Raw genomic sequence first — 24733 nt, forward strand, 5'->3', positions numbered from 1 at the left:
ATAGGTGGCAGCTGCAATGCTAGAGTGACGGCATAAATTTCCCTTTCCTAGCCTCCGTGAGAGTCTGGAAAAATTGTTTTAAACATGCATAAGATAATCTAGCTTTCTTGAGTTGACTACAGATAGCCTAATGTCGTAGATGACATTAGGATTTACTGCTGTGTGCCGTAGTGAAAGGCACATGATCTGGTAAAATTATTCACGAGTAAGTCCTCCACCAGATATGGGCAATAGGTTGATCGATTCTGCTTCAAGGAGCTCGAGGTGAGCATATCTTGTTTTTAATGTCGTTGGATGTGTAGCTCAGTAGAAAGCTTGCAAAAGCGATCCCGATGCTTTAAAACGTGCTGCTCTGCGGGCCTTGAATTGTGTCACGGAACTCTTTTCAAACTGTAAAGCTAGTTTTTCTGCGTGGTACGGCGGCGGCAGCATAACGGAGGTGCGAAAGATACGTACGCAGTGAAGCTGTGTGCGTAATTCTCTTTTTGATCTCACGACGCATTCACGGACAACTTTTAAGAGTTAAAATGAGTGGTAATCGTTCTGTTGTCGAACATTACGGTGGTGTCAAGTTTCTAAAGAGCGCAGAAGCGAATTTTACAACCTATACAATGAAACTGTTGTGTACTTTACGAACTCTATAAACAATGTGACTTATAATAATGTGCAAGATCTGTGCGGTTTGCTACTGCCTGAAAAAGGCAATAGGAGCGGCTATTTAACGCTATTTAGCAACGGACTACACGCTCCGACATTTTTTAGGTTCGGGCAGTCAACTTTTGGAGCCAAGTGACCGATCAAAGCCTTGTGACATCACTGTCACTGTGTTCGCAAAAATCATCAACTAGACAAGCAGTTCGTCCCAACCCAACAACCGCCGTACTAATTACAAGGCCGCACCAGTCAACCGTAGAGTAGCAGACGAACAGGTTATAAAAGCGACACTAACGGCCAACGGTTGAACAAGAGTGCGCGCAAGTGGCTTCCATAAAAAGCGGATATCTGTGCAGGGCTGGAGTTCCAGTAGGTCGTGGGCTGGTCATGTCAAAAATTCACTTCTAGTACGTAATTTCCGCTTCCTTTTTCTAGTGCATTCTGGGTTGAATGCCACGTTGTTTTGAGGGCGCATGCGTATCAAGGCATTTCCGGCAGTCGGAACGTAACGTCAGCCTGCTGCTTCATCCACGGGAAGTATGTGTGTTTTATAGAAGTAAAAGACGAAGCCGTCGAGCTGCGCTTTAACCATTTCTAAGTGAGTATCGGAGCGTTTGACGGCTCATCACGGGTAATAGGTTCCTAGGCAAATCATCTTTATTGTGTCGTCGACAACTCGGTACCACTTGACCTGCGATCGACGGGCCAGCTTTTCGGCGTCTCTTCCCCTTTTTTTTAAAAAAAAGAAGGCTTAATCGTGCCTTCGATGCGGTATTTTGCACAGATAAACACGCATTCGTTCTACTGGACACACGTATACGCACGCTGTTTCGGCGGTTTTGCAATGTGGGACATTTGAAACTGACGTCTTCGTGGCATTGACGCGTAAGCACTGCCGCATCATCGGTAAGCGACGCAGTGATGTTGCTTGTTTTTGCCATTATTATTTTTCGCGGAATTTGTTCCATGACAATGTAATCGCATTTATTAAACCTAGCTCATGAGATTACTCGGAAAGCTCCGGGTTTATGATACAAACAAGTGGCAGTGCAGCGGGTAGACGAAGCAGGAAACCTAGGGAGAAGTCGCCGATGCCGTATCGTAGCCTTGAATTTGATCGCAGCGATATGCTTGAGCGCTCATCCTTCCAAGTTTTGTCATTTCTGTCCTCTTTGCTCGTGCTTGTGGCCAGCGCGTTGCACTTTGTCTAATCGAAACGCTCTTTCCCGCCCTGGGATGTGCAGTCACTGACCTTGTGCAAGTGCGGCAGATTTTTTTACTTGCCGTGGGCTCTCGGTCTGGTCATTTACTGCACATCAGGCTATCAGTCATCGTAATGTTGCTGTAGTAGAGTTGCGAAATAAACGCGTTGATCATAGTGCCGGTGTTTTGCTGGTGTTCTGCACTCTTGTGTATCATGTAAAGTTCTATGTGGACATACACCGTCTGAGGAAACGCGATTATTTCATAGCTCTCTGCTAGCAGGATTGACCATATCAAATGTGCGCCGAAGTGTGGATGGTATTTTCCTGTTTTTGGTACTTTTCTTTAATACTAGCACATTTGTTCTGCGGGTGTACCTTTCACTTTTCCCAGTGACAGAAGTTGCACCTGCATGTTCTAACAGCTGCACACCTCTCGCAACTTTAGGTTACTAGCGCCTCCTTCAAGCATTACCCTTTTGTTTTAATGATTTTGTTGAGTAAAGGTGAAACTCACTGATGTCAATAATATAGGTATAGTGAACCTGGTACGTTAATGAGAATAGGTGGGTAGATGTTAAAGAATTTTTCGTGTGCAGCATGGTGGTTTGAATAGCAAGTCATGTCGCTTATTGAGAAACTTCTAACATGCCCGTTTTTTTTTTTTTCATTGTCACACTGTGATCTGATAGGTTAGCAAATGCCACTTTGCTTATGGCAGCTTCCCAAACAGTTGTCTGTACTTACTGCATACACTGTAACTGCAATGATACAGCACAACTTGAGTGCTCCAGTGTAGATGAGCATATTGTTTGATAAATAAATTATTTGCATTTCTAGCTTACACTTTGCTTAGGTCTAGGAAACACAAGTTAATCGAAACAGAGTATTGCAAATTTTTTTTCTAGCGTACAAGGAGTTCAAACAACAGGGATTGGTACGTGGTGTTTTAGCATGTATAACAGTGAAGAATTTATTGAAGAATTCAAGGATGCAGAGCATGTATGCTTGTACAGTGCTTTGTGTGCATTTGAGTGCACGTGTTTATGGCTATATGCATGAATCTCTTTCCTGTTACTACAAGCACTGTTGCAGCTTTTGCATAGGGCTGTTGAAGAAGTTATGTCAAAAGAAAGCATCGACTGTTGTAGCTGCTTGGCTGGTTGTATGCTTTGGATGCTCCATATGCATAACACTTGGTGCATTCTAGGACAGGCCTTATTGGCCACTTAACAGAGTAGTTCCACATATATTGGCAACATGCACTTATGTATAAGTATTTACAGAGCCTGGAGCATTTGGGGATTTACAAATTATGAAGCAATGAGCAATAAGAATGCAGCAGGTTGGAACATTTTTCATGAATGCTTCAACATGTATTTAGGTATTTTACGTGGAATAGAAACAGTTACGAGTAAGAAAAAATCTGAGTAGTGGTTGCAGTATTATAATATGAACTACTGAGAAAGATTTCTGGATCATGGAGCCTTCGAGAAACCCTGTTTTTCTATGTCTTCTGTGTGCTGCCTGTGATTGTGCGGTAGTTACACTTTTTGTGTGCAGTCAGTGTAACATCTGTGCCAGATGTTAGACTGCAGGAAAATTTAGCTTTTCTGTTGACTTTTGAAGTGCATAAGCTTTGTCTGTCTTTGTCGATGTTTGCAATAGTGAACATGCTGTGGGCCTAGTAGTCTGTTGCTGAAGTGAAGGAGAATAGCATACATGCAAAACAGTAAGCAAGCTGCAATGGTTTAATTGTGTGGCTACTGTGTGTGCCGAGATGTTATGAATATTGCGTGGAACATGTTTGTTCTTTCGTGAGCATGATTCCAGAGTGAAAATTTTGTGAAAGGCACAACAAAAAAACTTTGATATACAAAAGAAACGGATGTTAACCTTTTTGGTCAAAGTGTCTGAACAGGCAACACGAATTCACTACTGTGGGAAGTTCTGCGGTGACCTACCATGCACATTTAATATGGTCACCTTGTTCCAGAGGGTCTGATGGATAGTTGATATGTACTTAGTGTTGAAGGTGGACACTAAATGTGAAAAGAAGGGCTGCAAGTGCTTGGATCTTGTTCTTTACAAAACATGTACAAGGTAGATGTACAAGTACCAAAAATAATTGTGAAGCTGAAGGAATGAAAGATGAGTAAGCTGGTGTTGTGTATGGTAGAAGCATTTTCTATGCAATACTCTGGTGTCAAGGTTCAATTTTTTCTTATAATGTTTTGTTGTACAGATTGATTCCTCGTTATGAGTAGCTTGCCAATCGACAGTATTTAGGCTATGGTTAAGGGGGTCAGAGTTTCTCAAAGGGAGTGTACTTAGGCTTGTGGTTCCATGAAAGGCTTTGATTCATATTAAGTTGAGGGTGACAGATTAGGTTTGCTTTTCAGGAATGAGCATCTGATCAATTGCTGGCACAATGTTCTTATTGAGATGGCATCATACAGTTTTACAACATATTACAAAGTCATAAAACAGTATGCTGACCAAAAAAGGTGTGGTTAAAGATAGAAAAAGTTGTTTTGGCTTCCACAGGTGGCCGTTGGTCAGTAATCTTGGTTTTATTCTACATTCTTGTAATATAAATTTGGTTGCCAATGAGACAACACATTATGAAATGAGTTTCGCCCAGTTTTGCAGCAATTGTGAAATTTGATTTTCATGGTTTTTCTGAGCTGTTCTGTTGTTCTGGACAAATGTCATGAGCTCTTTCACTCTAACCTCTTGGCTGGTTTAAATAGGGAAGTAGCCAAATATCAGCAGAGTCATGTTTGGGAGAATATCAGGAAATGGGGAAGAAAAACCACAATGACTATGAATGCAACATAAAGGTTTACTTCAGCATTTCTGTGCAAATTATGCAAAGACAGGCACCATCATGTTTATGAGGCCTTGTTAATATTCGCTACCTGTTGTGATGTGTTTTTATCCAATAGTTACATAATAATGATATATGGCATCGGAATTAGAGGGGCATAGGAACAAAACAGAAATTAGTTACTTTTGAGCCTCCCCTTGTAGCAGTGAGCAGTATGGATCGAAATGGTGGGACAAACCATTAGATTGGTGTTGGTAATGAGTAAATAAGATTGTGCTCTTCACCTTACCACCATTCTGTCGCTGGTAAAGTGACAACTGGAAGGTGGTTACCTGCTACAATGGCCCATTGGCTGTTGTGTTCACAGTTGAGCATAAGGTCAGAGGCTTGATTTTCGGCCACAGCAGTCACATTTGGATGGAATTGAAATGCAAAAACAATTGTATACTATATTTAGCTGCATGCTAAGGAAGACCATGGGGTCAGAATTATTCTGGTACCTTCCGCTAGGACAATCCACCCAGCCCACTGGGCAGCTTTGAGACATCATCAGTTATTGCTACATGGATATATGGACCTCTAGAGAGTTTCTGGCAGTCACCCAAGACCACATTCTTTCCTCTGTAACGCGGAGTGTAAATATGACCGTGTAAAATATTTAGTGCATTTGTTGCTGTGGGGTAAATTGTTTTGGGGTAAATGACTCATAAGGTATGAAACGGCTTAGTGACTGATGCTCAGTGGTTGACACTTATGCTCTGCATCTCTTTTTCTGTGTTAGCTAATCATGCAAATGAAAGTTAATGACTATCATGGAAATGCACACTATTTTGCCCCCCCCCCCCCCTTTTTTTTTTTGCATAGGGGTGCATCTTGCAGAGAGTGTATGGGGAATATCAAGACAGTGCTAACAGGGCCACCGCTGTTTTCATAATGCAAGCTTGTAAAAAGTTGGTAACCTAGTAGACGGCATATTTTAAGTGTGAAAAATGACACAGGAAAAGCGTAGAGGCATACATATACGGGGTGATCATTTTTAAGCTTTCTGGAATTTTTAAAGATCTCCTTTGGCAGGTAGCATAATTCTTGTTTTTGCGCTGGATAATTTGAAGAGGCAGATGTTAAGCACAAAAATCTAGACATATTCAACCAATTAATGAAAAGATCACCGATGAACTTCATAATTAATTAGTTTATTCCGTGTATTCCAATTTACAAATCGTAGCCAGTAAGTCTGCAAGACGTGTAGTCTTGAAATGAATTGCCAGGATGACACCAGTTTGGTGCTATTATTTTCCAAAGTGCGGGACGGAATACATGGGTGTTCCAGTTACTTTTGTGCTTCACTGTGTAAAAAATTGTTTTGATAAAAAATGAAGTGGAACAACAGTGCCTTTTTTATGGTGAGTTTGATTGACGGTGCATATATTCAAACTGGTGTCATTCTGGAAGTTCATTCCAAGTGAATACACCTTGCAAGCCCACTGGCTACAATCTGTAAATTGCAATATGGGCCGTAAAGTAATTAGTGAACTTTTTAAAATTAGTTGAATGTGGGTTTCGATTCTGATGTGTTTGTTATGACGTGATTGTGATGTTGTAACCACTTTTTTTGGAACCAATAAATCTGAATCTGATTTCTCATGTGAGTAATGTTCACCTCTCTGAATAATCCAGCTCAAGGACTAGAATTATGTTATCTGCAATAGGCAATTTTTAAAAATTCCAGTATACTTAAAAATAATCATGTCGTATTATAGCAACAGCGGGTGTCGCGAAATATATACGAGGTGCAAGGTGCAAACCAGCAAAGTGATCCAATCAAAATGAATCAGTTCCTCATGTCGTAGCATTGTGATACATACTACTGAGTCTGTGAAACTGAATTTAGTCCGACTATGCCATCTTGTATCTAGATCACCCTGTACACTATAAGAAGGCTTCCATGTGATTTAGTTACCTTTGCAGAAAATGCTGACCATTCTGCAATTTTGTAAGCACTTTCTTAAAGCTGTGCCAAAACAGAATGAACCTTTAAGTGGCCTTCCATGTAATGTGCAGGGTATGGCAATGCCAGGGGGTCAAGGCGTGCCCTATGGAGGGGCCGTTCCCTATGGCCGGCCGGGTGCACCCTCAGCTGGGGTTGCAGAGGGGGCAAGTCCCCATGCTGTGCCCTATGGGGACAGTGTCCACCACATGGCCAAGGAAGCCCACCAGCTTCGACCTCCTCTTCCGGTGGTTATGACCCAGCCGCCACCAACACAGTCAAAACCTAATGGGCCGACTGTAAATGGCAGCTGGGCTCATCTGGGTGGAGGGTACACCAATGGACCTGCATCAAAGGTTTCCTCGCACCAACAGCAAGTGCCTTCCTTGAGCCCTGCAGGTGAGCTGATGGGGATGTGCATATGTTTATTTGCTTGTCAATGTTAGTGTCGATCAGTGTGTGTGAAGGTGAATAAATTGTGGTATTTATACCTGGCATGTTGACGTGGATAAGTTCGCACAATGCTGGTGTATATTTTGTAACTGTGATCATTTGTGATAAAGAGGGGAAAGTCTTTACAGAGGCTTCATTGGTTACCTAGAATACTTACTGGTGCTTTAGGAAAGCAGTTTTGCGTTACTGTTATGTACTATGGGAAAATAATGGATACATTGTTGCAAGGGAATTGTGGGATGTGTAACGGTTGGCTGTGTATAAAGTTTGTGTGCATGTCATGGGTGTCTTGAAATTTTGTGGGCTGTTAATGCAGTTTGGCAGCCACTGAGTAGAGATGTTGCTGGGAAGGTTTAAAGCCGCTTTCTCATGGCACTATTCAGCATCGGTCAAACTGAACTACACACTTTGGTGGAAGTCATCTTTCTCTGAGCCACATTGTTTGAAAGAGAAAGACTATGAAAATCGTTGCTACAATGTGGCAAAAATCAAATAATTACAGGTTGTATAGCAAGCATCAATGGCCTATAGAAACGTCTTCCAAGCAGTGTAACTTTTTAAGAGCTGGATGGCTAGCTGGAATGCTGCTTCTACCTACCATAGATACCAGTGGGCATCTGGCGATGGATTTGAACTATGCACCTTCTATAGCCAAGCCGGCCATTCTACCCACTGTCTCAAAACTGCAGTCATGGTGCGTGGACTGTGGCATAATATTTACCTATAGGATAATGGCCTGCTGCAGTTGCACAATGTTACGGATGTTTTTCAGAACACGATATTTACCTTTGGCTCCTCTCAGCACTCTTTCAAGCCACAGTATTAATTTTCATTCGCACCTGGAAAAGTTACTATAAATTTTGTGGCTCCGTTAAGTATTCTTCGTTGGAACTGGTGGCTTGTACTTCGAGCCAAAATTTTGCTCTGTCAACTTCACACAAGAGTATTGGTATAGTATTTGGTTCTTTATTACAGTAGCGGCCTGCCACTTGGGATGGGCCACTGCTATGAGTAAAGAGAACTAAGTCTGTGGGCTATTGCCCATGATGCAGGTGTTGCTTCAAGCAGAGTAAACCAGGGTTACCAGCAGCCTGGCTCAAGTCCTCTAGTGACTCCTACAACTTCTGGTGAGGTTTGCTTCATTATAATTTCTTTTCTGTTATTTAAATGGCTCAATTGTCAGGCACATTCCAGAACTAGAGCTTAAAGCACTGTGAAGAATGCACAATTGTCTAGTCTATGCCTAGTCACCATTACCAGTATAAGCAGCTGAGTTTCTGCGCCTTGTATGGGGCTATGTTATCAGAGTAGACATTAGTTATCGTTACTTGCAGGTTCTGTATCTGACTGTTTCAGTGCATTTGGGACTGAAATTTCTACGCCAATACATTGTTGTTGTTGTGTACCCCTGCATGTCAGCCAACATGAGAATTGTCTGTGCACGTAACCTGTTGTCATAGTAACTAGAGTAGCCTGTGGAGTGTGTATGTGTTAGAACTTGTCATCGGTAGCATTGTAATTTATTTCTGCTCGTGTAAATTGATGGCAATGACTCTCAATAGGTCAGTGTTCTTGTAGTGAGGTTATGGGGCTGCCTGTTACCATGCAGGAAACTTGAGAAAATTTTCCCCACTGGTGTATGATAGAATGCCAGCTGTTACTGCACTTTTGGCCTATGTATAGGGTGTGGAAAGGGTGGGCAACTTGAAAAGCTCAGTAAGAGGGCAGTAATTTTGTCATATAGTGGGCTCGGTTAAACCAAAATTCTCAAAAACAATAAAGTACTATTGGTGTCAAATGAAATGTGAACAGCTGAGTGCATAGCTGGCCGAAGCATAGCTGAAGCTATAGTGCTTGCCGTCTAGTCATCACCGTTTACAGGCGTGCACAGCCACTTTAACCACTCTGCACAGTGATGTTCCCCCTATACTGCAATATTTTCATTTCTATTCTGGTTTTCTTTTAGTTGAGAGTGAGAAAAGAAAAATTTAAGAAAACAAATGCTAAAATATTGGCGAGTATTATCGCACAGTGAGGTGAAAAAGTTATATGTGCTATCGGCATTAAATGAAACGGGAACAGCAGCGCGCGTGGTACAGTTAGTGCCATCATCATTACTGTGCTGTCATCCTTTCTCGCTTTCAAATAAACACGAACCAGTACAGAACCGAAAATATTGCATCGTAGAATAGGGGAAGCATCATCGCACAGTGCAGTCAAAGCCCACCTAATGTGTGCTATACCTTTAGTTAGGCTTCGGCCACACGCTCCACTGCTTGTGTTTCATTTGATGCCGATAGTACTTTGCTTAGGTTTTCATAGCTCAGAAAACTTCTGTCAAGTTGGACTTCCAATAATATATTAATGATACAGACAATCAAGGTCTTTACATGTTTCTTAAGTGGGCTCTACTGCCATTTTACTGCTGTTAAGCTGAAAACAACTTGTTCAGCAGAGACAAATTTTAATTGCTAAGTCGGCTCTCGTAGCAAAGCACTTGAGGTGGTGTAAGAAGGAGTTCATTGTGTAGTTAGCATTTTCTGCTAAACCTTTATCAGAGAAGCCTCACGAAGTTTGTCACCATTAAGGAAACTAGTACAGGCCTTCCTCACATTATGTAGTCTTTGGAGGGTTGAGAGAATAAGACATACTGCATGGAGGCCACACCTATGCTGAGCCGAAGAGACAGCTTGGTGGGAATTGAGGTAACCTTGCAGAGGGATAATGTGGCAGCTGGCACATCAGAACCCCATTTAAGTGTTTCTGAAGAGGTTTTATTGTCTCCTATATCTAGTTTGCGTGATCCCATGGCCTTAGACACCCATATATAGTATTTGCAGTATCGTTCAGTGACATTCTTACATATTGTGTTGCATTCTGGATGAGGCAGCTACGTGAACTTTGTTTTGTCCAGTTAATTGTTAATAGTTAATTGCTTATACTCTGTCCCATAGATAAAAGGGCTTCTTTTACTCGCATGCGAGCTTTCTAGTGGCGTGGCACACTGCAGCTGCCTCCTCTAACTGGCTGGCCACTGTGGGGATTGCACTTTCATCATCGCTGTCCTGATTTTGTAGATTTTCCCATGTACTCAGTGCATGGGAAAACCTGAAGCTTATAATCATAAGCCGATGATCAGCATGGCTTGTTCCTTTTCCTTTGGTAGATTTTGGTTTGTTGCTTTTGCAGAGCTCTACAGAATTCTTCACTTGTGTGTGATGATATATTGAGCTTCTTGGCGTTTGTTTTCCTTAGTTCAGAAAACTAACTTGATGAATATTCTCATTCATTAATCTTCTCACAGGAGAGTTTCACATGGCTCTGACCATAGCACTCATTAAGCTCTGTAAGTTGTGGGTAATGAGAAGAGCAACCCACAAGCTGTCACCATCATTAGTTGGCACAGGTTAACATTGTAATCAATTCTGATAACTACTTTTGATCATTTCTCTCATATTTTCTAACAAATTTAAGCATCGTTTATAAACTATGTGATAAGATAATGTATAAAGGTGCACTTTTATTGAAATGAGATGGATATGTAAATACATTTCATGGATGAAATAAATATTGTGCTTATTGGGGCTTTGTTGTGAACAAAGCATCCCATTATTTTGTTGTTAATTTGAGCAGGCCATTCACTTGTTCACCATTTTTGATCATTTCTCTCATAGTTTCTAACAAATTTAAGCATCGTCTATAAAATATGTGATAAGATAATGTGTAAAGGTGCACTTTTATTGAAATGAGATGGATATGTAAATATGTTTCATGAATGAAATAAATATTGTGCGCATTGGGGCTTTGTTTTGAGCAAAGCATCCCATTATTTTATTGTTAACTTGAGCAGGCCGTTCACTTGTTCACCTGAAGTCATCTGATCATCCTAGTGATGATAATGGTGAAATCCACTCTGACAGTGTAGTTATTTTTCTGTAGCTTTGTGCGCCACAGCTGAAGAAATAATCAGATTTTTTATTTTCATGTTAGAATTACACTGCCCTTCATATTGGGGTTTCCTCATTCTTAAATTTTTTGTTTGTCGTGTCCTGGGAACAGTGTATCAATGCGGTTCTGCTGCCTGCACTAGTCAGGTGCTTTCTTGGCATTACGGGAGCAAGTGCTCTATCTTATAATGAAGCGTAATGTTAAGTTCCAAAGGGAAAGCTTGTTAACCCTTTCGCTGTCGGACCTTTCTGGCCATGACGCACCCCCAGTGTCGACTTGGTTTCAGGGAACGAGCATAACAGGGAATGAACATAGCAATTTATTTTTGATTATGATTGGTATACAAATAACATAGTCAATGCAATATGCACATTTCAGTGTTCTGCAGCTGTTGTTAGTAAACATCATCATCATCATCAGCCTGACTATAGAATCCGTTCAACATCCGAATCTGACGATGCGGAACCCTCTTCCTCGCATGCGACTCTGTCCGAGTCCGAATCTGAGCTCGGCTCGTATTCTGAATCGGAATTGAGCCACCGCTCCAATGAGCAAACGAAGGTCCTGCGCGCTGAGCCATCCGAAAGTAACCGCGCGCAGGGAGGATGCACTTTCAGTCGCACGCACAACGCAGAGAAATGGGACGTTGCGTGATCAAGAAGACAGAGGGAGATGGAAAAAGGCTAAACAAAGTTCGAAGGGCTTTACGTTTACTGCTGCAAGTCGGAAGCTTTCGGAGAGGCTACAGCACGTGCGCCTGAACTTGACGCGCCGTAGCAGGCACACAACAGAAGAAAATAAAAACCTTCAAGCCAGCGGAGATGGCAGAACAACCCTTGAACCCATAACCACACGCGCGCGCCACGCATGATACAGCGAACACGGAGCCACCGCGCCACTCAGCAAAGAGAAAGTGGGGAGTGACAGTCGCGCCGTACTCTTCAATACATGGAGTAACACAGGTCGGGGCAAATATACGAACTTGTAGAAAGAGTCAACAGATAGCGTGGCCAATCTAGGAGCGCCAGCTTTGCGCTCTGGCGCGAAATTTTGAACGCACGATAAAGAACGTACCGGTACGTCAGTGACACTGTGGAGGGGGAAGCGCGATGACGTACCGGTACATCAGTGACAGCGAAAGGGTTAAAGGTTTGAAGAGTGCTTTTTTTATACACTCGAGCCCCGGCTATACCGAACTCGCAAAAAAACACCTATCAGTTCGATATAGAGCATAATTCGATATAGGCGATGAACCTAGCTTAGTTTCGCATGATATAGTCCTGCATTTTCTTCTGCTTGGGCAATTTCGCTGTCTGCGGCGCACGCACTTCTCCACATTGTCTAAAGAGTCGGAGCAGCTGAGGCCGCAAACTTCTGCATTCACGCAGAAGCACCGGATTAGTGCGAGCGCACCAATGACTTCGGAGGATTTGGGCAAAGGACCGTCGTTGCTTTCCTCATTGTGCTCCTTTTCACTTGTGCTCGGTACGATGTCGGCAATGTAGTCTTCGTTTTCGGGCTGATGGTCGCGACACCATCATTTGCACTCACAAACTCGTCCACCGTTAATTCGTCAACAGCTTCCGGAAATTCTGACAGCTCGCTCCAAACTTCGGCAATGTCGGCAACACTTCGTCACATTCATTAGAATTTGCAGTCATCGCCGAGCACGCGGAAGCCGGCACGGCTGAAGCACTTTCGGATGAACCACTCGTACATGGCTGTGCGTATGCGTTGGGCGCCACGGGCACTGGGTTGTGAGTTTGGCCGCTTTAGCCCTAATCTCCCCCTTATTCATCAAGATCGGGGTGAGAGTGCTCCTCGGAATCTTACATGCTGCGGGGACATCCAACTTCTCACTGCGTTCGACCCAATTCATGATTTCGAGCTTCATGACGAAAGGCGAATTCTGCCGCTTCATCACGGCAACGCTGCTGGAGAAGGCCCACTAGGCGCACACACAATGAACCAGAAAAGCAGCAAGACGACTCGCACTTTTGCCATCTTGCATGACGAGTGCACAAGAGCCTCTGATTGGCTGTCTGAGCAAGCGCTGCAGGCGGGCGGGCCAGGATAACTTTTTGCAGAGGTGTGTCGACGGCTCGTCTGAGGTAGCGCAGTCACGGTAGGGAGAGCAGTTGGATGGAGCCGCGCCGCCGGGTTTCCCCACCACCGCGAGGGAAAGCCGACTTCTGGGGGCACTTTTCTGCCGCGTGATGTTCAATATATCGGGAGTCGCTGCTATTTTAGTTCGATGTTAGCATAATTTTTGCTATATATACTCATTGTAACTATACCGTGTCCAGAAATTGTTCGATATATAGAATAATTCGATGTAAACGGGTTCGATATAGTCAGGTTCGACTGTATCATTCATATTTTTCTGCGAGTTCAGTTGTTCTGAATATGACTCGTTCTCCTTAGTAGCCTATCTGGCAGTATGCCAAATACCGATCCCTACGGGGCCTGGACTGGAGACTTCATAAAAGTCTAACTCTTGCTTGAAAATTAAAAGCGCAACTCAAAAGCAATTGCCATTATTGGTTATTTCCACATGGTTATCTGTGACGGTGGTTGTCCATTTTTCCTTAATCGGATGATACTTTAAAGCCAGAAAGTAGCTGAGCAGGTTTGTGGTGTATTCCCTTATGATAATTAGCAGATTGTTGTCATCCCAAATAAGGGAAAATGCAATGTACGAAGTGTTATTTAGTCTGAAGTCTATATTTTTAATATTGAAATTTTCTGTTTGCATTTGGGTTTTTTGATAAACCAGTTCACTTATGCAGCCTGTTCTTTAGGGGCATAGCTGCTTGTTGGCCCAACTTCATCTGGTCACCCCTGTGCTGAAATTGCAAATTGAGTTCTTTCTGTGGATTTCACTGATCCTTTGGGTGCACCTGCTATGACACATTTTGGGCGATTAACTTTTCTGTAATGTAAAAGTGTGCAAAATATATACTGTATATATATGTCACCTGAAAAATCAAATGCTTACAATATCAGTTGTGATTAGGGCCACTAAACACTACAATTGCTGCAGCACTGCCATGATAAAATTCAAGGCCTCATTTCAGTGTTGTATACAGAAATTTTGTTTTGGTAGTAAATTGAACCACACCTGTGTCAGATGAGGCAAAGAAAGAGTGAAATCCCAAGACACTCACTGTGCCCAAGCTCAAGTGTAACCCTCATTATTCTAATCATTATTACTAATCAGAAATTACCAGGAGCATTTTCACACCCTAAGTAAAGGCTGCTGATGTTGCTCTTTTTATACTTCACATAATTTTACATTTCTGCAGCTATTCAATTTTTTACAAAGGCTGTACAAGGTTACAAGGTGTAGCAGCAGAACATAGAAAGATATGGGAAAAGCTTGAACTATATATGCTACCCTCAATTTTATTTGGTAGCTGACGAGCAGAAGAGCAAAATGGTTGTTGGGGTACTAAACACTGTTCTAGAATGCGTGAGGAATAAAAGCTTGTGATAAGCGCTGCCACACTGTAAGCTGTTGGTTGACAGTGTTTATGCAGAGTAGCCCCTGTAGCTCTGCTTTTTTTTCTTGAAGCAGTTTTCTTTTGTGAGTAAACACACAAGCCTCATCTGTGCGATATGTGATCACTGTAAAAAATTGTGTATTTGTCGCCGAAGCATCTCTATAGTCACTGCTACACTAGTGGCAGCCAGTGTCAATGTAATAAAGTTGGCTTGAAGGATGGACTGCCGTGGTATAGCCACTGCAATGTGCCTCGTCCATTTTATTTTTGTATCTCTTGACTCAATTGTTGTTTATGTGTCTCTGCCCCAAATTCATGCCTGTGTAAAACAGATAAACTAACTCGCTGGGGAAACCACTTTATGACTTATGTCATGCAGATGTGCTTGACGTAACAGTTTCCTTCTTTCAGTATCAAGGGCATAATAAAAAGGGACACTAAAGGCAAATATAGTCGACTTCCATTTATACGAGCCTGACAGGACTGACAAAACTGATCGAATTATTCGGCGGGTCAAATTAAACAAAAGGCAATAAAAATGCCGAAACATGCCATTGATTCACTTGGCAGTATTTGCCTTTAATGTTAATTTCGCCACAATACAGCCATGTTATGTGGCGAAGCATATCAAGCGGAGAAAAGGTGTCACTGTTGCGGGACATAGCATGCGTTAATTTACACACGCACGTATGCAGTCACCGGTCACAGTATGAGCACCGAGACACCTAATAAGTTTACTGGCAGGCCTTCAGAGTTTTTAGATAGACCCCCATTTTTTTTGTTGGCTTTAAACGTCCCCCCTACTTTCCGAGTTCTTTCATTTTACCGCCTCCCTTTTCACTAGCTTTCCCAAAACACAGATGGTTTTCTCTGCTTCTAGGCGCCTGGTGCATATGCGTGCATATAATTAAGGAATGTGTACTAGGCCCCATTAATTGTCTCATATATGAGATACGCATGGCAGGCAAAATGAGGGCTTAAATTGCACGAGGGTTGCAATGTGGGCTTGTTGGTAATGCATCTTGAAGGGGTGTATGGTAGTGCGATTAAAAGACTGGACAAAAGAAGACACACAGGGACACACACAGCGCTAACTTCCAACAATGTTTATTGAGAACCAGGTCGTACTTATACATTCAGCCAACATGAGTCACAGCCACGTGATCAGATAAACAATCAATCAGAACGAAACATTTTTGTAAGTGATTCGCTATGCCATGCGCAAAAATTTCAGTTCTTTTTCAGAGAGAGCCAATGATGGTTTGCTGATACATGAATCCCCTAGGGCATCAATCTGCTCGACTTCTATTATAAGTCTAGTGAGTTCGCACTTGTTTCTACCAGTAATGGTTGAGGGGAGAGAAACCCATCTGATACAACTTTGTGAACTTTATTTTTGGGTTGGTGCAGTCTATCGTTAATGCATCTGCCCGACTGTCCGACGTAATACTTCCCACATGATAAGGGTATACGATATATAATTGATGTCTTACAATCTCTAAACTTCTTCCTGTGCTTAACTTGGCAGCTAGGAGCACTTTCTTTCTTTTCTGGTCTTGTTTTCCTGCACAAGCTGATTAGTTTGTTAGGTGCAGAAAAAACCACATCAGTGTTACCTCGGCGGGCAATTTTCTTTAAGTTGTGCGACAACCGGTGGATATGAGGTACTACTGTTGGTCTTTTTTTCTCGCGGTTACTGTTTCCTTCCGCACGTTCAGAAGTCCCAGATTGCTGCACTTGCCCAAGTATTCCCTCTGCAACTGACGCCAGAACATGATTGGGATAACCTGCTTCATGTAGCCACAGGGCCTGTTGTCTGGACGCTTCATCAGTGCAGTGATGGCATGATTTAGTATGATTACAAAGATGGCACCAAATAAAACAACACACGAAGAAGGGGAACAGTAAGTGCATTAGTAAAACACATTTTTGCAATTCCTCTTTTTACCAGTTTGGAATGGGCTGAATGATATAACAACGGTTTATTTGTCCTGGGACTATTTGTCCTGGGCTTAAATTGCCACAGCAATTTCTGAAACAGCTCTGAATGACTGCCAGTATGCTTATTGGGCGTCTAGGTGCTCGTACTGTGACCAGAGACAGTGCATGTGCGCCTGTATAATTAAAGAAAGTGTACTGTGTCCCATGACAGTGGCCCCTTTCCATCCTTGGTGCAAAGCGCAATAAATGCAATTTATTTAATGCAATAAATTCAATTTATGCACTGAAGGCTAATTTGAGATTGAAATAATGGAAGTTTGAGCCTATAGAAATGTATGGGCATGTATGGGTGCTGGCCGTTATCTTAGGTCGGGATTGAATTAACCCAAAGATTGATTAACTGGAGTCGAATTAACTGAAACCTACTGTATTACGTCAATCTGGACTTAAAATACCACTCCAGAGGCCTCGCACTGTTTGTTTTGTGCCAAGAAAAGACTGAGTTGTAGAGAAAATCGCCACTGAATGGGGCTGCATTCCACCAACCTAATTGAACTCTCCCGTCATGAGTGTAGTGGTGTGATGCTGCATACGTCGTTACCGGACTTTACTACCGTCAATGAGTAAAATGAAGCTCGAGAGACTGTGCTACGATTTTTTCTGTAAGATGCGAAAGTGTGGACGCAGCATTTTATGCTACTGGCAGTTAGTGTCAGTTTCATGAGCTAGCAAAACCAGCTTAGCACTGTGCAATACGGACACTACCCAAATGTGAATGCGGGTAGTGGGGGGCCGAGTAAAAACGAAATTCTTTGACCACACACACCGTTGTCAAAGGTAACGTCAATTCTTTTTTCTGGAACTGAATAGCAGTGGACAAGAATAATCTTCTTTGGTCTTATAATACGATGCAATGATCTTTATTTTATCAGTTGTTCAGTACTAGAGAGACAGTTATAATGAGGTGTTACGTGATAGGGCTAGTACCAAAATGTCCTGGCAGAGTGTCAAATCTTGTCTTACATTTACCTCACTTTCTCTTTTAGTAAAGCTCTGTTCATGATGATATTGATGCCTTGGATGTTTTAGAGTATTAATCTATCACTTTAGCTTGGCTTAATATTTGCCTTTAATGTCCCTTTAAAGCTAAGTTAGCATAAAATTTGCCCAAAGTCACACTGTAGCACATTCAAAAGTAACAAATAAATCCTGGCTCCATAGTTAAGAACAAAAAATTATTTGCACTGTGTTCTTATCCTTTTTTTATGCTAGATTTTTTTAGATCTTAGCTCATAAACCAACTAACCCCAGACAAAGTTTTGCCTGGCTCCATGCTTTGGTTGCTGAAGGCTTGAGGTTTGTGCTCTCAAGAAAGGATACATATGGCATGGAGAGTGCTGCAGCTAATGAGGCCTATAAACATGCAAATTGCACATCAAGTCTGCCATGCTCGTTTTTGTAGCGGTCAGAAAAATAGGATCATGGCTAAAAGGAAAAGTGCAGATTCCTGGTTGAGTATGTAGGCGTAATGTCGGGACTTGGACTCATTGGTTGCGTGCATCCTTTTAGCTGTGGTTGTCCTGTCTGTGTTGTGATTTTCAAAATTCACGATAGCCGTATTATACGAAGATGCACACAGGGACAGATGTGTGTCCCTCTATTTGTATCTTTGCTGTCTGCGTCATTAGTGCTTATACGAACAGCTAAAATGAAGTGCTGTGGTCTTGAAACTAGCTTCTCATTGTGACAGAAATGTCATGTCCACTTATTCGGGCTGGTTTGCAAACTATCTTCAATTATTTGTATAACATGACTTGGCCATGGCATGCCTCCTATCATTTTGCAGGGTTTAGAGAGTTGCGTGCCTTTCAGGACACTGACTGACTGGGCACTTTCTATGAGCACTCGTTGCTTGGTGCTTTTTCTACCTATTGCAGATACAAATTATAAGAACTCTGCCATGCCAATGCAAGTGCGTGCGTGTGTGCTATAGCACTTCCACGTGTCAGTTATAGTACTGGCGTCATAATGCAATCAACATACAGAATGGGGTCAAACAAACACCACTGTAGCTTAGGCTGGTGTCCTCAGGTTGTAGCCTGCACCTTTTGTGTTGCTTAGTGTTCTTACCAAGCACACGTGCATCTAATACAGGCACTGAAAAGCCTACAGGTTGAAAAGTGGCCTAACAATGCAAAGTGTTTGCAGTTTCTGTGTGGTTTGTTCTGGCAGGAGCCCAAGGCTGCAGCACAAAATTGCTTCACTATACGTTCAAAAAAAGTATGCAAGGTCTTCTTTGAAAAAATTCTACCGAAGGGGAACTTCTGTACTGAGAATTCTTTAGATAAATTTAAGTTAGACTTAGAGCTGCTAGTACTGAAGCTGATGTGCACAAAGGGGGTAATGTCATATGATGCACACAGTTTCCGTAGATGCCTGTAGGCAAAGCTACTGCAAGAACTTGGGGGATGGGTCCCATGAGCAATTAAAGACAGGTTAGGTATAATTATTAATGCATACATTAACGCGGCAAAAATTGGACGGAAAATGGCTGGGTTCGTTTATGACAAATGTTTAGGTTGGCATTTATGTGAATCTTGCCATGTCCTGCCCAACTGTAGCACTACTGAATTTTGTATTGCAAGGTCTACAGCAATTAGTGTCAAAACTGCTGGGAAAAGAGATTGTTTTCATGCATGACCTTTTTTTCGTTATTGTAACAAATTTGTTAATTGACAATTTGACAGTGTGGTACATAGCCCTAGATCGTGATGGTGTGTCTTCATTCTGAGAATGAAGCTGAATTTGTCAGATTCATATTTCTCTTGTATTCCATGGACTCCAGGCTGTAGAAAGGTGCATATTGGTGTATTGGAGTTTTGTCTGCTTGTATGTGCGCTTGAATGACGCAAATTACTAAAATAACTGTTTGCTGCACTCTCTGTCTTTGTGGTGTTGGGTCTGCAAGTTCTCTATTCTCTTAACCTGTTCCCTGTTTCCTGCTCTTTTTGTCCTATGTGGGATGTCATCCGACTAACTGTGTGGCATGACTGTTGCCATGTCCCTCCCCATGCCCCTCCTTCTGTAGAGCCAACGTCAGCGAAGTCCTCACGGAATGCTTCTCCAATCCCAAGTCAGCGTTACGATTTCATGGAGGGGCAGTTCTCTTCTCCCAGGCCGAGTATGTCCCTGTCCTATGTCCCAGTCAACTTGCTTTCCTCTGCTGGCAATTTGGGCTTGCATGAGCGTTTCATTCTCTTTTTCTTTGCTTGGTTACTCTGCAGTTCTGTATTTGGTCTAGTCTTGTTTTCTAAAAGCTGTTAGTTGTGCTATGATGCAGACATTATTTTTGTTTTGGAGGCTCTGCTGGCATGCTGGATGAGACGAGCACTGTGTGTGGATGTTGTAAGGAAGGTACAGAAATGGGCTGCATGGTTATCACCACTGAGATAGAACACCACGCTGTAAAAACTAAACACCTGTGGAGAGGTCCATTTTTGGACCAACAGGGCTGGAACGTAATATAGACCGGGGAGCAGACACACACAGTGCTGCACTCCTCTCGTGTGCCTGTGCTGTATGTCCACTTATGAGTTGCCAAGCTCAGCTCTTCATTCTTGATTATTTTTTTTTCTGCTGTTGTGCATTCAATGTCATTTTGCATATGGTTGCTTAGGACAAATTTCTTTTCACCTTGGAAATAAGTTTTGCACTTGCTTTCATAAAAGCAGTTATGACTTTTCACTTTTTTATGTGTGGTTTGTTTTAGCTCTTTTCTCAATTCATTCTAAGTTGCTGTAGTGTTTGGCATCATTTGAAGGCACTTTTTATTTTTCTGATTGGTGTCTGAAAGCTCCTTTGCTGGTAATAATTTGAACATTTACATACAGTAAAACCTTGATAATTTGATATCAGTTTATTTGAAATTTAAAAAATTTTCTGCTGTCCCATAATTTCTACTGCAAATTTTACTAGTTCTAGTTTACTAGAATGGTGAGACAGCACATACCAACTTAGATAATTCATTGACATTGGCTGTGCCCTCTGAGGCCTTCAGCATTGCTTAGGAAACCTGCAGCACTGACATGTCTCTTTGTGGGATCCAGGAAAAGACAGTAATGTGTGATGGCACAGATTCCGCATTGATGTCTGTCTGCATGAAATTTCGGCATGAATTCCATGCTTGGGTGGTGCATCACAGCAATTCTGGGCACTCGCCTTCTCTAGGTAGCTTGGCCTACAACGTTGAGGGTCGATCTTGAAGACCTAGTTATTTCTAGTGTCTGAAAGTTGAGAAGGATGTTAATTACTGATGAGTACTCTTGCCACTGTGTCTTGGCGACTACAGTGTTCAACTGCAAACAGGAGGTTGCAGGTTGGGTTCCCAGCCCTGGCAGCCACATTCCAATGGAGGTGGAATGCAAAAACACTCATTTACTGTGGCTTGGGTGTAGGTTGAAAGAACCACAGGCGATCAAAATTAATCCAGAGCTCTCCATTATGGTGTCTCTTGTAGCACGTGTTGCATTGGGACATCAAACCAAGTCAATCAATCAATCAACTGAATGCCAATGAGAATAGTGAACAAAGCTAACAGAATGATGCATTCAGTATGCACAGACAACTGCGTTTTCGGTGGACACTGCTGTTTCCTGAGAAGGAGTGCAACGAGTGCGGAGTCATACTGTGCAGTAAATACGTGCATTTAGGCTGTGCCATGATTATGCCGAAATGTTAGACAAAATGATGACACAAATGATGACACAAAAAAGTGTCACATGTGCACGCTCTGGGTAGCAGTGCGTGGCACCAATGTTGGCACAGATTGGAGCAGTGGATTGAGCATTGTGTTGTGCTGAAACTTTCCATAACCACCAAATGATGCTCCTCCTGGTGGGCATCACATGCAATGTCCAGCATTTTGAGTGAAGCGTCGGTACATCTGTAATGCTGCATCAGTTTAAACAGCTGAGAACATGACCCTGAATGTATTTGATTGAATAGGATGATCTAGGAAAGAAGAATGTAATAACTGACCAGCAGTTGAATAAGCGTGTGATGTGTGCCTCTGCAACAAATCTACTTGCTTCTTTTTCAAAATTCCCCAATAATTTGAAAAATTAGTTAAGAAAGATGAATTTTACTTTCATGAATTCCCTCTCAAGTCAGTTTTCACTTCCATGAATTTTCCTCCACGTCACATATTCATGCAGAACTGATTTGACAAAAACCTATTACATCTGAATATTTTCTGCAGTTTCTGCCAACTTCGAATTACCAAGGTTTTGTTGTGTAATAATTAAATGAAACAGTAAAGGCCTGCATTATTTAGCTATGAATTTAAGAAAAAACAGGTTTTATTTTTACATACGATCTAAGGCCTCATGTTTGATGTTCAAATTAGCATTAGCATCCCTGCTCGATTCTTGATTTACGTTGGCTCTCGCAGATATTTTGCATCTGGTTATATTATACCCCAGTCACATGGGCACCTGCGAACTCCATTTAACTCCTTCGTCTTTACGTCAAGGGAGTTGCGCTTCATGTCACACGGTCTCCTTTGCACCAAGAAAGTTATGGAGATTTTGGTGTAGGGAGTTCGGCAGTGACCATTATGGCTGGATGGAGTACTTTCGTTCCCAGATAGCTACAGCTGCAAAGAAAACCACGCTAATAAAATCGCCATAATTGGCTCATATTTTTTTGCCTTGGTTTACACGCCACATAATAGGAGTTTTTCATTTGTTTTTAAGGACGTAGCGCCTGTACCCTCTACACCAATGCTTCGCCATGCCACATGGGGAATTGTTGTTTCTCCATTTAGTTTGTTTATCTGCTTTGTCACTTGTCTGGAAGCAGTTGAGCTCACCGTAAACACACGCACACACATGATTACATAGCACAGAACCACAACTCGAAGCGCACCGGTCGAACAACGTGACCGATGCTGCCCACGTACGAAAGCGAGAACGCACTGTGGCCAGCACCACTTTCAACTTCGCTATCCTTGGAAAACAAGTCTTGCAGTAATGTATACAGCAAACTTCCTTGCTGTGATTTTATTATATTACATAGTGCATAAAAAAAAAACTACCTTTAATGGCAACTGCATATGTGAGCAGTTCTACGCGAAAGTAAGCGCAGCAGTGCCGTTTCTGTCCCATGTGGCGCCTGTCAAAAACTCGCATTGTGCTATGTAGCACGGCTGCAACTCCATTGCCGTAAATCTCCATTAGGGAATTTCATGTCAACAGAGTTCGCAGGTGCCCATGTGACAGAGGTATTAATCTGACTCACTCTTGTCTCTCAGCTTGTTCATTGAATTACTTGGCTGCAGTCTTATATTTGCTAAGATTGCTATAGTTGCTAGGCACAAACACCTGTGCCCACCCTGATAACTGTCAAAATTTTGTAAAAACGTTGTTCAATAGACGGTATGTAAAATATGGAATGTATTCTTTAATGTGCATTTGGAATGACTTCTGCTGCCTGTCTGATGGTGAAAATGTAACATGTAAGCTGTACTCTGACAAGATGGGGCACAACCCCATACGTTTCGCACAGTGGTTCGTACTCTGTCTGTAGCATTTCCAACATGTTGCTACCTTTGACAAATCAAATTGCGATAGAGCATGTGTCTTGATGAAAATAATGTTGATTGACTTGGACCACGACAGTGAGGTTAATTTGAGCCGTGTGACGAGATGTTAGAAGTCGCATGAAGAGGACTTGTTGCAAATTTCGCGTTGAATGTCGTATCTTTTAGGTAATTTTCTTCTATATTTTTATATAAATGTAGGACACCCGTGATTTAAATAAGGAGTTCGTAGAAATGTTGTCATGGCATTAATAGGAGTCCTTCACAATGTAAGCCTTGTCACATTCAGGCATGTACAGTAGTGGACAAAGATATATCTTGCATGTTTTGCTCATCTGTGCTAAACTGCTCACTGGTGCTGTGTCGTACCAGACAACTGGCCTTGCACAATAGCATCTTGAGCACTCGCCACCATGTTATTTACACTGTGCAGCCTACCCATTGTCTGCAAAACTTGCATATTCCTGGAGTGAATTGCATGGAAATAATATATACATCAAGTACCATATTTACCCGAATCTAACGTGCACTTTTATTCCAATAAAACGGGTGCAAAATTGCGGGACTTTTTTTTAAGGCATGGCAAATGGGTGCACGTTATCGAGGGCGCGTTAACATCTAGTAAATACGGTATATAGCAAAATGTGTGGATGTGAAAGTAAGTTTTATTAACTGAAAAGGCTAGCTAGTAACAGCCTTGGCATGCTTCTTCAGCTGACGAGAGCGAAGGAAGAGCATAAGAGAAAAATAATGCACCCATAGAAGCAAACAAGAACACTAGCACACACGCACACTGAAAAATCTGTGTGTGCATAATGAGAGCCATGAAATGATTATAGTGGAAAGTGAAGCTATGTACCTGTGATGGCTCAGTGGCTCTGGTGCTCTGCTGCTGAGCATGAGGTCACAGGTTCAATTCCTGGCCATGGCGGCCACATTTTGATGGGCATAGAATGCAAACATGCTCTTTTACTTAATGTGTACATTATAGAACTGCAAATGGTCAAAACTAATCTGGTGCCCTCTCGCATAGGCATCTCGCCTTAGTATTGATTTTGAAGCACTGGTGAACATCTCTGTAAAACGTCTGAAAACCTTTGTTTTTGTTTTTCAGGCAGTGATAACTGTGCAATGAACCATAACTACTAAAAACAGGCGCTATTAATGGTATGATGCCTTCTTTGAAACATCAGCATCAAAAGTAGCAGATTTAAAAAGAAAATATCAGTGATCATGTACTTTGTGCTAGTCAGATTGCGAACATCCAAGTTCAATGCACATCTTACTTGTTTGACTGTACTGTAGTCAGTGACTGCCCAAGAATGCAGCGGCAATTCCCCTCCAAGAGTGTTTTAGTGCATGCACCAGTGAGTCACCACGTCTGATTCTCCCTCTCCTCCTTTCTTGCTATTCATGCCCCAGCCTCCACCTTGCTCAGGTGCCACAGTAGCATTTGTGGGCTACAACCAACATATATCGGTCTGAAAAAGGATCCACACCTTGTGGTGGCATCTTCTAGACAATGTGCAAAGAGGTTCTCTGAACACTAGGCGAGGTCAGGTATCTTTCACGCAACCCTATTCTGGAGTTCCCGGAGCTGTCTTATTCATGTCCACA

The 24733-nt window shown here is 42.2% G+C and overlaps 1 protein-coding gene across 3 annotated transcripts in view; it reads left to right on the top strand.

The window, feature by feature from the left end:
• Positions 1–1112: 1112 nt before the first annotated feature.
• Positions 1113–24733, top strand: part of Sec24AB (Protein transport protein Sec24AB) — a 140120-nt gene continuing 116499 nt past the window's right edge. Inside the window, exons 1-4 of one of the 3 annotated variants that reach the window (XM_065432844.2) lie at positions 1113–1252; positions 6748–7072; positions 8179–8253; positions 19607–19699. In XM_065432844.2, coding sequence (XP_065288916.1) covers positions 6751–7072; positions 8179–8253; positions 19607–19699 — 490 coding nt within the window. In that variant the 5' untranslated portion in view covers positions 1113–1252; positions 6748–6750. The other 2 variants (XM_065432845.1, XM_065432846.2) reach the window with 2 other exon arrangements.

The sequence above is a fragment of the Dermacentor albipictus genome, chromosome 1, assembly GCF_038994185.2.
Source record: "Dermacentor albipictus isolate Rhodes 1998 colony chromosome 1, USDA_Dalb.pri_finalv2, whole genome shotgun sequence".
NCBI lineage: Eukaryota > Metazoa > Arthropoda > Arachnida > Ixodida > Ixodidae > Dermacentor > Dermacentor albipictus.